The 12,883-nt window shown below is 43.5% G+C and overlaps 1 protein-coding gene across 1 annotated transcript in view; it reads left to right on the top strand.

Annotated features, from left to right (window-relative positions):
* The first annotated feature begins 7,421 nt into the window (after positions 1–7,421).
* The window catches only part of LOC140197665 (coiled-coil domain-containing protein 17-like), a 41,086-nt gene continuing 35,624 nt past the window's right edge, over positions 7,422–12,883 (top strand). The window contains exon 1 of the mRNA XM_072257950.1: positions 7,422–7,559. Within this exon, the coding sequence (XP_072114051.1) occupies positions 7,422–7,559 (138 nt within the window). The remainder of the gene's footprint in view (positions 7,560–12,883) is intronic.

Here is a 12,883-nt window from a genome sequence, read left to right as displayed (position 1 = left end):
TCCTGGTAAGGCCAGATCTGATTTTATAGTTGTCCTTTTTCTGAACTTCATTGGAGGAAATAATCCTTTAATTATTATATCACCCATAACATTTTCTGTAAGATTACAAAGTTACAGTGCCTATAAAAAGTATTCAACCCTTTTGGAAGTTTTCATGTTTTATTGTTTTACAACATTCAATCACAGTGGATTTAATTTGGCTTTTTTGGCACTGATCAACAAAGGCACTTTCATGTCAGTGAAAACAGATCTCTTCAAAGTGATCTAAATTAATTACAGATATAAAACTAATTGCATAAATATTCATCTTCAAGTTGGTATTTAGTAGATGCACCTCTGGCAGCAATTACAGCCTTGAGTCTATGTGGATAGGTCTCTAACAGCTTTGTACATCTGGACACTGCAACTTTTCCCTGTTTCTTCTTTACAAAATTGTTCAAGCTCTGTCGGATTGCTTGGGAATGATGAGTGAACAGCCCTTTAAGTCCAGTCACAAATTCTCAATTGGTTTGAGGTCTGGACTCTGACTTGGTCACTCCAGGACATTAACTTTGCTGTTTTTAAGCCATTCCTGTATAGCTTTGGCTTTATGGTTGGGGTCATTGTCTTGCTTGAAAACAATTCTCCCAAGTCGCAGTACTCTTGCATCAGGTTTTCCTCCAGGATTTCGCTGGATTTTGTTGCATTCATTTTGCCCTCTACCTTCACAAGCTTTCTAGGGACTGCTACATGAAGCATTCCCACAGTAAGATGTAGCCACCACCATGCTTAACGGCAGGGATGGAATGTTTTAATAATGTGCAGTGTTTAGTCTGGTGCTCAATTTTGGTTTCATCAGACCATAGAACCTTCTTCCAGCTGACTTCAGAGACTCCCATATGCCTTCTAGCAAACCCTAGCTGAGATTTCATGTGAATTTTTTTTTAAACTGTGGCTTTCTCTTTGCCACTCTCCCATAAAGCTGTGACTGGTGAAGCATCCAGGCGACAGTTGTATGTGCAATCTTTCCCAACTTGCACCTCCTCCAGAGCTGTCATAGGTCTCTTGGTAACCTCCCTCACTAGTCCTCTTCTTGCACAGTAACTCAGTTTTTGGACTGCTCTAGACAGGTTGACAGCGATGCTATATTCTTTTCATTTCTTGGTGATTGACTTAACATTCCAAATGATATTTAGTGACTTGGAAATTTTCTTATAAGCATCTCCTGACTTGTGCTTTTCAATAACCTTTTTGAGAAGTTGCTTTGAGAGTTCTTTTGTCGTCTTGGTGTAGTTTTTGCCAGGATGCTGACTCACCACCAGTTGAACCTTTCAGATGCAGGTATTTTTACAACTATCAATTGAAATAACTTGACTGCACACAGTCATGACCACTTAACTAATTATGTGACTTCTAAAACTTGTTGGCTGCACCAGTGATGATATGATGTGTCATATTAAAGTAGTATGAATACTTAGGCAATCAATTATTTTGTATTTGTAATTAACTGAGATCACTTTGTAGGGATCTGATTTTATTTTGACATGAAAGTCTTTTTCTGTTGATCAGTGTCAAAAAAGCCAAATTAAATCCACTGTGATTGAATGCTGTAAAGCAATAAAACATGAAAACTTCCAAGAGGAGGTGAATACTTTTTATAGGCACCTAGGCTTGCTGTTTAAGCCAGTGGTCCCCAACCACTGGCCCGCGGACCGACATCAGTCCGCAAAGCATGTGCTACCGGGCCGCGAGGAAACGATATGATTTGGTGATATGAAACAATATGAGTCAGCTGCATCTTTCCTCATTCCCTGTCACGCACTGTTGAACTTGAACACCACCCCCCCCCCCCCCCGGTTGGCCAGTCCGCAAAAATATTGTCAATATTAAACCGGTCCGCAGTGCAAAAAAGGTTGGGCACCTCTGGTTTAAGCCATTTCAACCCGGAAGGGTGGGGGGGGGGGTGAAAGAAAGACTTACATCTACTTAATCTATTCCTCTCCTAATTCTATAAACTTGTATCTCATGGCCCTTCAGCTTCTGGATATTACAGCAAAAACAATCCATGTTTGTCCAACCTTCTTCTCTAATCCAGGAAACATCCTGCTGAATCTCTTCTGCACCCTCCCTAAAGCCTTCACATTGTTTCTGTAATACATCATATCCCCACTTTCCAGCACTTGTCTGCTGGTTCAGTAGAACTCCTCTTCCAGTATACATCCACGGGCTGAGGGTTTCTCACTTTTTAAGGCCCTCAACATTAAATGAAGATTTTCCTCGTCTATCTCTATCAATTACTTAAAATCTGTGTTAAATTCCTCCTGAATATACTTATTTGGGCTCTTCATACTTGTTTATACCTGAATTAAAACATATTGCAGGCACCCTTGTTTCAAAGTGAATAAATCCACTTCTCCAATCTGTCATCCTTGTAAATCTCTGCACCTCCACGTGAACACATCTGTCATGTATTGACAAGAACTAGATTCTTCTGTGTGCTGACTGGTGGCATAGTGGCATCAGTGCTGGACTTCGGAGTGAAGGCTCTTGAGTTTGAATCCAGCCGGCTCCCTTGCATGTTTTCCATCTGTGCTGCATTGAGTGTCGAGCTAGCAACTTGGCCTCGTAAAAATATGAGTCTGACGGCGTCCCGATGATTCCATTCGGAGTTAAGGGCTTTCTTCTTCTTGGATGAAAAAAAACATCACTCCATGTCATTTTAACAATCTGTCTTGCAACGTTTAAGGATCTGTTTACATTGGCTCCAATATCACTTTGTTCTTCCACAGCTCTCAATTATCTATTTATTGAATTTTATACCTTGTTGAATTTCCTCTTTGGAGACATGATGATCCCTTGGAAAATTGGATGATTTTAGGAAATGTCAATTTGCAGGTTCAGTAATTTTGGTAATGCATTGTTTTTATGCACACTTTGAAAGGACGAATAACATTAGGTCTGTGCAAATCACATCATCTATGATCACTGTCTTGGCAGCTATTAGAATAAACTTGCCTTTCCAAATTGTCAGGCCCTAATGGTGTACTTGGCAGTGTACTGAAAATCTACCAGCCAACTGATTGGAGTGGTAAAGGGTATCTTTCACCTCTCATTACTGCTATTGGGAGTTTCCACCTGCTTCAAAAGGGCATCAAGCATACCAGTGCCCAAGAAGAGCAAGATAAGTTTCTTCAATGATTATCACCCAGTAGCATACATATTTACAATGATGAAGTACTTTGAGAGGTTGGACATTGTCTAGGATTAACTCCAGTCTGAGCAAGGACATGGAATTTGGCTACCACACCAACAGGTCCATAGCAGATGTAATCTCGCTGGCTCTCCACCTGGCTTGGAGCTCTGAGGTAACAGGTCTTTATTCAATAAAGCTTAGTATTCAACACCAGCATCTCCTCAGTACTAATCAACAAGCTTCAAAATGTGGGCCACTGCACCTCACTCTGTAACAGGATCCTCAACTTTCTTATCAGTGCAGATTGGTAATAACATCTTCTCCTTACTGACAACCATCACGGATGCACGTGAAGTACACATACTTAGCCCACTGCTCCACACTCATGACTTTGTGGCCAGGCAGGTGTCAACCGTCATCTACAAATTCCCAAGTGATCCCACTGTTGGCAGAACAGTGAGATAGATCTGGTTGAGTGGTGTCACAACAACAATCTTGCACTCGACATCAGAAAGACCAAGGGATTGATTGTGGATTTCAGGAAAGGCAAGTCAGGTGACCAGTCCTTGAGGTGCCAGTGATGGAAAGGGTAATCAGTTTCAAGTTCTTGAGCATCAAGGCCCAACAAATTGCAAACACGAAGAAGGCATGCCAGCAGCTCTAATTCGTTAGGTGTTTTAGGAGATTTGATATTCAGTATCACCAAAACCCCTTGTAAAACACTACAGATATACATTGAAGAGCATTCCGTGTTTACATCACAGACTAATGTAGAACCTCCAGTGCTCAGGATCACAAGAGACCGCAGAGGGTTATGAACTGGTACAGCTCCATCGCAGGCACAATCCTCCTCACCATCAAGGACATCTTAGAGCAGTGGTGCCTCAAGAAGGCGGCAGCCATGATTAAATACCCTCACCATCTAAGTATTGCCCTTTCTGTGCTACTACCGCTAGGGAGGTGATACGGGAACCTGAAGATTCACACTTAACGTTTTAGGAACAGTTTCTTCCCCTCCACCATCTGATTTCTGAACGGTCCATGAAGTCATGACCGTGATCTCATGATTCATCTTTTGCGCTATTTATTTTTGTAGCTTATTTTAATTTTTATATCTTGCATTGTACTGCTACTCCAAAACAAGAATTTTCACTACCTATGCCAGTGATAATAAACCCGATTCTGATTTCAAATGTAAAATAGCGATCACAGGGTGAAACATGTTTTCATTTGTAAATTGTATATTTAATCTCGATCATTTTCCCCCCAAATATCCCATCAGTTCATAAAATAATTGATATTTAGAGCCTTTACCTATACTGCAGTATGGAATTTTTTATTGTATTTAACAATCCAGGGTCTTACTAAAATGATATTCCCTTTTCTCAGTTTCTTCGCCTCCGCCGCATCTGTTGTCAAGATGCGGCTTCCGTTGCAGGATGTCAGCAATGTCCTGCTTTTTAAAGAAAGGGATTTCCCTCCCCCTACCATTGATGCTGCCCTCACCTGCATCCTCTCCGTTTCCCGCACATCCGCGCTCATCCCACCTTCCTGTCACCTTAATAGTGATAGAATCCCGCTTGTCATTACTCACCACCCCATTAGCCTCCGCATCCAACATATTATTCTCCGCAACTTCCGCCATCTCCAACGAGATTCTATCGCTAAACGTATATTTACCCACTCTTCCCGCCCCTCCCCCGCGATTCCCTTGTACATTCGTCCCTCCCCACTAAGCTCCCTCCGGGTACTTATGCCTGCAGTGCTAAACCCATTCACCTCCTCCCTCACCTCCATTCAGGGCTCCACATAGTTCTCCCCGGTGAGGTGACACTTCACCTGCGAATCTGCTGGGGTCGTCTATGGTGCCTGATGCGGCCTCCTCTACCCGTCGTAAATTGAGGGACCGCTTTGTCAAGCACCACCGCACCATCCGCCAAAAGCGGGACTTCCCGGTGGCCCAACATGTTAGTTCAGGTTCAGATTCCCATTCCCGTTGCGACGTGTCGATCCGTGGCTTTCTCTTGTGCCAAGATGAGCCACCCTCAAGGTAGCGGAGCAACACCTTATAGTCCGTCTGGGTACCCTCCAACCAGATGGCATGAATATCGATTTCTCCTTCCGATAAACAACACCCCGCCCCCCAAATCTGACATTGTACTTCTTCTCACCTGCCTGTTACCCCTCCTTCCCTTTCCCTTTCTCCTTTGATCCACTCTCCACTCTCATCAGATTCCTCCTTCTCCAGCCCTTTACCTTTCCCACCCACCTGGATCAACCTATCACGTTCCACTAGCCTCCTTCCCCTCCCACCAACTTGTTATTCTGGCATCTTCCCCCTTCTCAGTCGTGAAGAAGGGTCTCGGCCCAAAATATCGACCCCCCCCCCCACAGACCTGCTGAGTTCTTCCACCGTTTTATATGTTGCTTTGGATTTCCAGCATCTGCAGACTTTCTCGTGTTTGTGGTTGATTGATTACTTACTTACTGCCTGTTACGCCGCGAGGTTTAGGGATGAAGGAACTCCATCTATGTCTGTCCTTGGCCGCCTATTTTGGTTTTGGTCTTGGCGATGTTCGGGGCTTCTTTCATCATCCACTAGCTTCCTCTCAGTTTTCATTACTGAACCTGGAGAACTGTGGACCACTCTGTCTGACCTCTACCCTTCGACCTGTTTGACATAGGTGGCCCTACCAAGAGCCAAAGCATGAAACCCTGACTTCAGCCGACATAACCCTCTGGGTCATTGATGCATGCAAGGCTCCAAACAATAAGGTTGTGGTCCTCTTGGGGGAATCAAAAGAACTTTTCTATAATTATGTGATGCTCTCACATCTAAGTAAGAATGTACCCGACACTCCAAAGTTCGGGTAGATAATTGAGGTTGACTTGACGTTTCTGTTCAGACGAGTGAGCTACCTTGTCGCGTGTACCATCTTTCCGATGTCGCTGGCTGAAGAGTGGATGAGCTAACAGTCATTCTTAGATCAATATGTATTCACTTTCAGAGATCCTGCCTGACCTGCTGAGTTCCTCCAGCATTTTGTGTGTTGTAAAGGATCTAGGTATTAACCCATTCATGTTAGAGTTGATGATGATATACTCAAGTTCTTTATTTGTGAGAAGCTCTTCAGTTATTGAAGGTTGCGAAATGTAATGTGTAAAACGCCCTTTTTTCCATCCAACCGAATGGATGTTCAGTTTATTGTATTTCCATTTAAACATTTTATTGAATGATTGTAAATGTTTTTGATGCCAGACTATCACGTAACTTAAAATGTCACAAACTTTTTCAATTTCTGGAATTTTACTTTGAACTCTAAAAGCTGATGTCAATTTAAATTAATGTTCCTGTACTTCTTAAATTTTTCTTTGTCAATTTAATATCAGTTCTTTTAAAACTAATTGAATTTAAATTCATATTTCAATATTTAAAACATCTGCACCCTTTTATAAATAAAGCATTCTTAAAAGCAGGTTCTTTGCTTTTGAAGATTTAATGTCCCCTTTAATGATTCTGATTGAAATTTGCCTCCTGTTATTTGGTTTATTTCTGTGCCGTATTATAATTATATTCAAATTTAAAACGTAGCGTAAAATTAGCGTTTTTGTCATCTTTTGTATGATTGAGAAATGGTAATTATTAGACCAAAAGACCATAAGATATAGGAGCAGAAGTAGGCCATTCGGCCCATCGAGTCTGCTCCGCCATTCAGTCTTGGGCTGATCCAATTCTTCCAGTCATCCCCACTACCCTGCCTTTACCCCATACCCTTTGATGCCCTGGCTAATCAAGAACCTATCTACAGTATCTCTGCTTTAAAAATACGTTAAACGGTTAAATTTAGAGATAGGAAACAGAGTCAGGCATAAATGTCAGGTTTTCTCGGGAGTTTGCTGTATATTCTGTGAAAGCGCCTAACTTTGACGTCCCAACTTGCTCCCTCTGGCAGGTTTAAAAGATCCTGAGGCACCGCCTGAATTTTCTCTGAGATACTTGCTTAAATATTTTCGGGCTCTTGAAATACAAGAATTTATATAATTTTTATTCCCTATTCAATACTGCCAGCATGAAGTAACTGGATATTAGTTTTGATTTGCAGTATGCGGTTAAATAGAACCGTGATAACATTTATAGCCCCCGAGCCCCCTTAAAGCGCATGGTTCACGCCTTGAACTCGCACAGCCCAGTCCCGCCACTAGCTGGCATTGCTCACTGTTCCCTATCCAGGTACCAATTCGACTCAAGATGACGTCCAGGTACTTAAGGTGTTCCAGCTGCAACATGACCTTTAAATCCTCGTCCTTGCTTCGAAAGCACCAGACAAAGTTTTGCATTGGGACCGGGATCGGCAGAGGATTAGTAACGAAAACCCCAGAAAATGTGGTAAGATGTAGTTTTTCATCAATGTTTATATCGTGTCTTTTTTCTTCAGTACCACCTAAAGATACAACGCACTACCATTGCTGAGAGCGCAACGCGTTAACAATAAGAAGTTTCCCTTGTCTTGGCAGGAATATTCAGTGCCACAGGGTCAAGCACAGACCCCTGCTCTATTTGGTAACGAAACTTAAACAGAACGTATTACAAACTTTTATTTTACTATGGCAATCGGCTGTAGTGTTTTAATTGTGCATTTCAAACCTATGCTGCTTGATCTTTAGATATTTTTGATACAGAATACTTGGCAGGCGTTTATTGTTTCTAAGTTTCTGCAATCCCATGTTGTTGATGTAGTGTTGTGCTTTGAGTGCCCAAATCCTGAAACCAGGCAACAAGTCTGAATGTTTACTGCAATCCTTACACTTGAACAATCTGCATGTGTACCGCCTCTGGAGGTAAAAGCTGGTTGCCATGGATCAGTGCTGCAGTAAATAAAGCACCATGCAGCTCGATCATCTTCTTGTTTAAGGAATCCAAGGGTTTGTTTCACACTTTATAGTTGGAGCAGAAGAACTGTGTGGATAGTAGCTTTCCAGCATCTAAACAAATTAGGGAAGTACAAACGCACTGGACCAATTTGTCTTAAACATAGGAGATTCTGCAGATGCTGGAAATCATGAGCAACACAAAAAGTGCTAAAGGAGCTCAGCAAGTCAGGCAGCACCTACAGAAGGAAATAAATTGTTATCGTTTTAGGCCAAGACCCTTCATCAGGAATGGAAAGGAAGCGGAAGGGGGCAGAAGCTAGAATAAGAACGTGGGGGACGGGAAGTAACAGAAGCTGGCAGGTAATACGAGAGACTATGTGAGGTGGGCAGTGACCAGGTGAGAAGCTGTGAGGGGATAGGTGGATGATGTAAGGGGATAAAGAAGTAGGAATCTAATGGGAGAGAATAGGACCCATGCTGAGCTCATCAGTTTAATCACTTTGCCTTGAATTTCCACCCTGCCCTCAAATTTACTTGGCCCATCTCTGACATTCCTTGCCCCTTTCTCAATCTTTCTGTATTTCTGGAGATGGACTATCCACCTTCTGACAAATGTACTAACTCTCACAGTTATCTTGACTATACCTCTTTCCACCCTGTCATTTATAAAAGTGCTATTCCCTTTTCAGTTCCTCCATCTCCATCGTATTTGTTCTTGATGACAACGTGAGGCCTTCCATTCTAAAACAGTTGAGGTTTTCGCTTTTTTCAAAGAATGTGGTTTGCTACCCTCATCAGCATCTTCTCCATCTCCCACACAGCTGCCTTCACCCAATAACAGCGATTAGCATTCCCCATGTCCTTATCTACCAACCCCTGGGCTATCATTCTCTGTAACTTCCACCATCTCTAACAGGATCCAACCCACCAAGCACATCTCCCCTCACTCCAAAGAGATTGCTCACTACATGACTCTGTTGTCCTGTCATCCCTTCGCACTGAATTTCCTTCTGCAAGTGTGACAAGTGCTACACCTGCCTCTACACCTTCTTCCTGACCACCATTCAGGGCCCCAAACAGTCTTTCTAGGTGATGTGATACTTCACCTGTGAGTCTGTTGGGTTAGCTATTATATCCGGTGTGCTGGTGTGACCTCCTGTATGTCAGTGAGACCCAACACAGTATGGGGCACTGCTTTGTTGAGCACCTTCACTCTGCCCACCGCAAAAGCCAGGATCTCCCAGCAGCGACCCATTTCTATTCAACTTCCCATTCCTGTTCTGGTCTCCTCCACCGCCACGATGAGGCCAAATGTGGGTTGGAGGAGCAACACTTCATATCTCATGTAGGTAGCTTCCAACTTGATGGCATGAACATTAATTTCTCCAGCATATGATAATTCCTACCCCCTCACCACGCCCCCCCCCCCATGCCACTTCTTGTGCATTTTCCATTCTGGTTACCCTTTCACCCTCCTCACATACCCATCACCTCCCTCTGTTCCCCTTCTTTCCTTTCTTCCACGGTCCTCTCCTATTAGATTCCTTCTCCTTCAGCCCTTTACCTCTTCTACCTATCCCTCCCAGCTCTTCACTTCATCCAGTCTCCCCGTCCACCCAACTTCCCCCTCATCTTTTCTCACCTATCACCTGCCAGCTTGTACTCCTTCTCCTCCCCCACCTTCTTATTCTGGAATCTGCCCCTTCCTGTCCATTTCTGATTAACAGTCTTTGCCCGAAATGCTGACTGTGTTTATTCCTCTTCCTAGATGCTGCCTGACCTGCTGAGTTTCTCCAGCATTTTATAGTGTGTGGCCCAACTTGTCTCGCATGGTGGTGATGTGTATCACATACGCACACACACCAGTCCCACTCAATAATATCACCATCTGGCAGAACCATCAAGCATATTTAAAACCGTTCCAGTGAGATAAATACATTTAGAAGTTGTACATTGAAACTATGAGCAGAAGATCTTTGGCATTTTGAAGCCACTTGACCAGACAATATCAATCCTACCTGATTATCCCAATTCAGCTCCAGTTGCTGCACTCTTCCTACATCCCTTGAATCTTTTAGCCATTGGCACTATACCTAACTCTTTGAATAAAATTAGTGATTTGGGCACAACCACCTTCTGTGGTGGAAAACGCCAAAGGTTCAGATTATCAGAGCTACAATGAGTAATGCCTTTTTAACATAACATGAACTTTACTTCAACCCAGAATAAGTCCAGTTCTCTCAGACTTCGAAAATTTGGTGTTCAGATCAAGACCAGGTGCGTTTTGCCTAAATCCACTGTTCTTTCAGGTAAAGACCACTCTCAACCATATCACACCCAGGTTTACCCTCTAAATTTGGAATTTTGAGCACCGAACCTCCCTGACTTATTCTCTAATAACTATTGATTTTCTGGTACCATCCCAAGTGAATCCTGTTATTGCTGCTGTACCATTATGATGTGTTTCCAAAATATGAAAGCATGTTTGCCTCATTGAGATCTCAATGTAGGACCCTCCTCAGTGCCACTAAGCTCAGACTATCAGCTGGCAGGAGGACACAACAGCACGAAAAGAGTGTAACACAGGTTGAAACTCTCTAGACCATTATTCTATGGTCCAACATGTAATGTGTGTGTAGTACAGTTCTTTTCTAACTACTGATGCTAAGACTTAATTTAGCTCGAGAATTAGCTAAGATCTGTTATGATGAGGTCAGGCTCAGGTTGGAGGAACAACACCTCATATTCCGTCTGGGTGGCCTCCAAGCTGACTGATAGTGTACACATCAATTTCTCAAACTTACAGTAATTTCCTCCCCTCCCCCTTGTCTCTTTTTCCATTTCAAGTTCTAGCTCCTCTCTTACCCCTTCTCCTCACCTGCCCATCACCTCCCTCTGGTGCCCCTCCTCCTTCCCTTCCTCTCATGGTCCTCTATCCTCTCCTATCAAATTCCTCCTTATCCAGCCATTTACCTCTTCCCCAATCACCTTCCAGCTTCTCATTTTACCCCCACGCCCGCTTCTTCAACCACCCCCCTTTCCCCTCACCTGGTTTCACCTATCACCTGCCAGTTTGTATTCCTATCCCTCCCCCTTTCCTTATTCTGGCTTCTTTCCCGTTCCTTTCCAGTCCTGATGAAGAGTCTCAGTCAGAAAGATGATTGGGAGTGAATATGTGCTCTAGATCTCCTGTGGTCTTGCACCAGTCAGGTCCCAAGGGTGTTTGGCTAGAGAGTTTCAACCTGTCAGCAGAGCAGGAGTGACAGTTGGGGGCTTTAATTTGTTTTGCCATTAATCAAGATCATGGTGAATGCATTGCTGATCTTCCAGCTATGTACCATTTTCCAGCTATGTCTGCAGATTTTGTTAATTAATCACTACACTGAATGCAAACAATGACTAAAATTCTTTTGCTCTTTGGGGTAGAGAATTTCATGAATTCACCACACACACTGAGTGAAGAAATTTCTTCTCATAATTGTAAGTGACCTATCCATTATTCTGAAGCTGTGATCGCTGATTCCGTTCTGTTAAGGGAAACATTCTCACAGCATCCAGATGGTTGAGTCCTGTAAGAGAATCTTGTAAATTTCAATAATCTCTCCATTTCTTCTAAACTCTACAGAATACTGCCTTAGTTTAGGATAATATCCTTGCTGAGTGTTGAAGGAAAGATTTTCTTCAGCGTGGTGGCAAAGCGCCTAACAGAGTACTTCCTGAAGAACAATTACATCAACACTCCTGTCCAGAAGGGTGGCGTTCCAGGGGTACCAGGCTGCTTGGAGCACACTGGAGTCATCACACAGCTCCTGAGAGAGGCCAGAGAGAATAAGGGTGACTTAGTGGTTTTGTGGTTGGATTTGGCCAATGCCTATGGATCAATCCTCCACAAGGTTGTTGAAGACCCTCTGAAGAGGCACCATGTTCCTGAAGGAATCAGAGGCCTCCTTATGGACTACTACAATGAGTCCCAGCTGAGAATCTCAACAGGGCCAATAACATCAGACTGGTGCAGGCTGGAGATTGGTATCATCACAGGCTGCACCATCTCAGTCATCCTTTTCGCTCTGACAATGAATATGCTGGTAAAATCTGCAGAGCCAGAGTGTCGAGGCCCGAAATCAAGATCTGGGATCTGCCAACCACCAATACAAGCCTTCATAGATGATCTGACTATCACTACGGAGTCAGTGCCTGGTGCTAGTTGGATTCTTAAGGGGCTGGAAAGGTTGATGAGGTGGGCAAGGATGTACTGCAAAATCAAGATCTGTAGAGCTGAAGAAGGGGAGAGTACAGGAGAAATTTCATTTCTCTATTGAGGACATTCCAATTCCTACCATCACAGAGAACCCTGCTAAAAGTCTTGGGAAGATGTTTGATGCAACACTCAGAGATAAGGTGACAATAAGAAACACCTGTGGAGTTTGAACAATGGTTGCAAGAGGTTGACAGGACTGGCCTTCCAGGGCAGTTTACCAGCACGGTACACTACCAAGAATCCTCTGGCCACTGCTTCTCTAGGAGTTTCCAATTTCCACTGTTGTTGAGTTAGAGAGGGTAGTCAGCCGGTTCCTGCGAAGATGGCTGGATTTACCAAGGAACATCAGCAGCATCACTCAGTACGGGAATAACTGCAAACTGAGGCTCCCCCTGAAATCCATCGAGGAAGAGTTCAAGGTTTTGCGAGCAAGAGAGGACCTGCAGTTCTGGGAATCTTCAGATCGAAAGGTTGCCGGAGCAAGAGTGGCAGTGAGAACTGGAAGAAAGTGGAGAGCGGAAGCTGCAGTGGAAGAAGCTGAGGCGCAACTGCGTCACAAAGTGCTGGTGGGGGCAGTCGTC

This window comes from Mobula birostris, chromosome 5, assembly GCF_030028105.1.
Source record: "Mobula birostris isolate sMobBir1 chromosome 5, sMobBir1.hap1, whole genome shotgun sequence".
Lineage (NCBI taxonomy): Eukaryota > Metazoa > Chordata > Chondrichthyes > Myliobatiformes > Myliobatidae > Mobula > Mobula birostris.
This window is presented reverse-complemented; position numbering and strand designations above follow the sequence as displayed.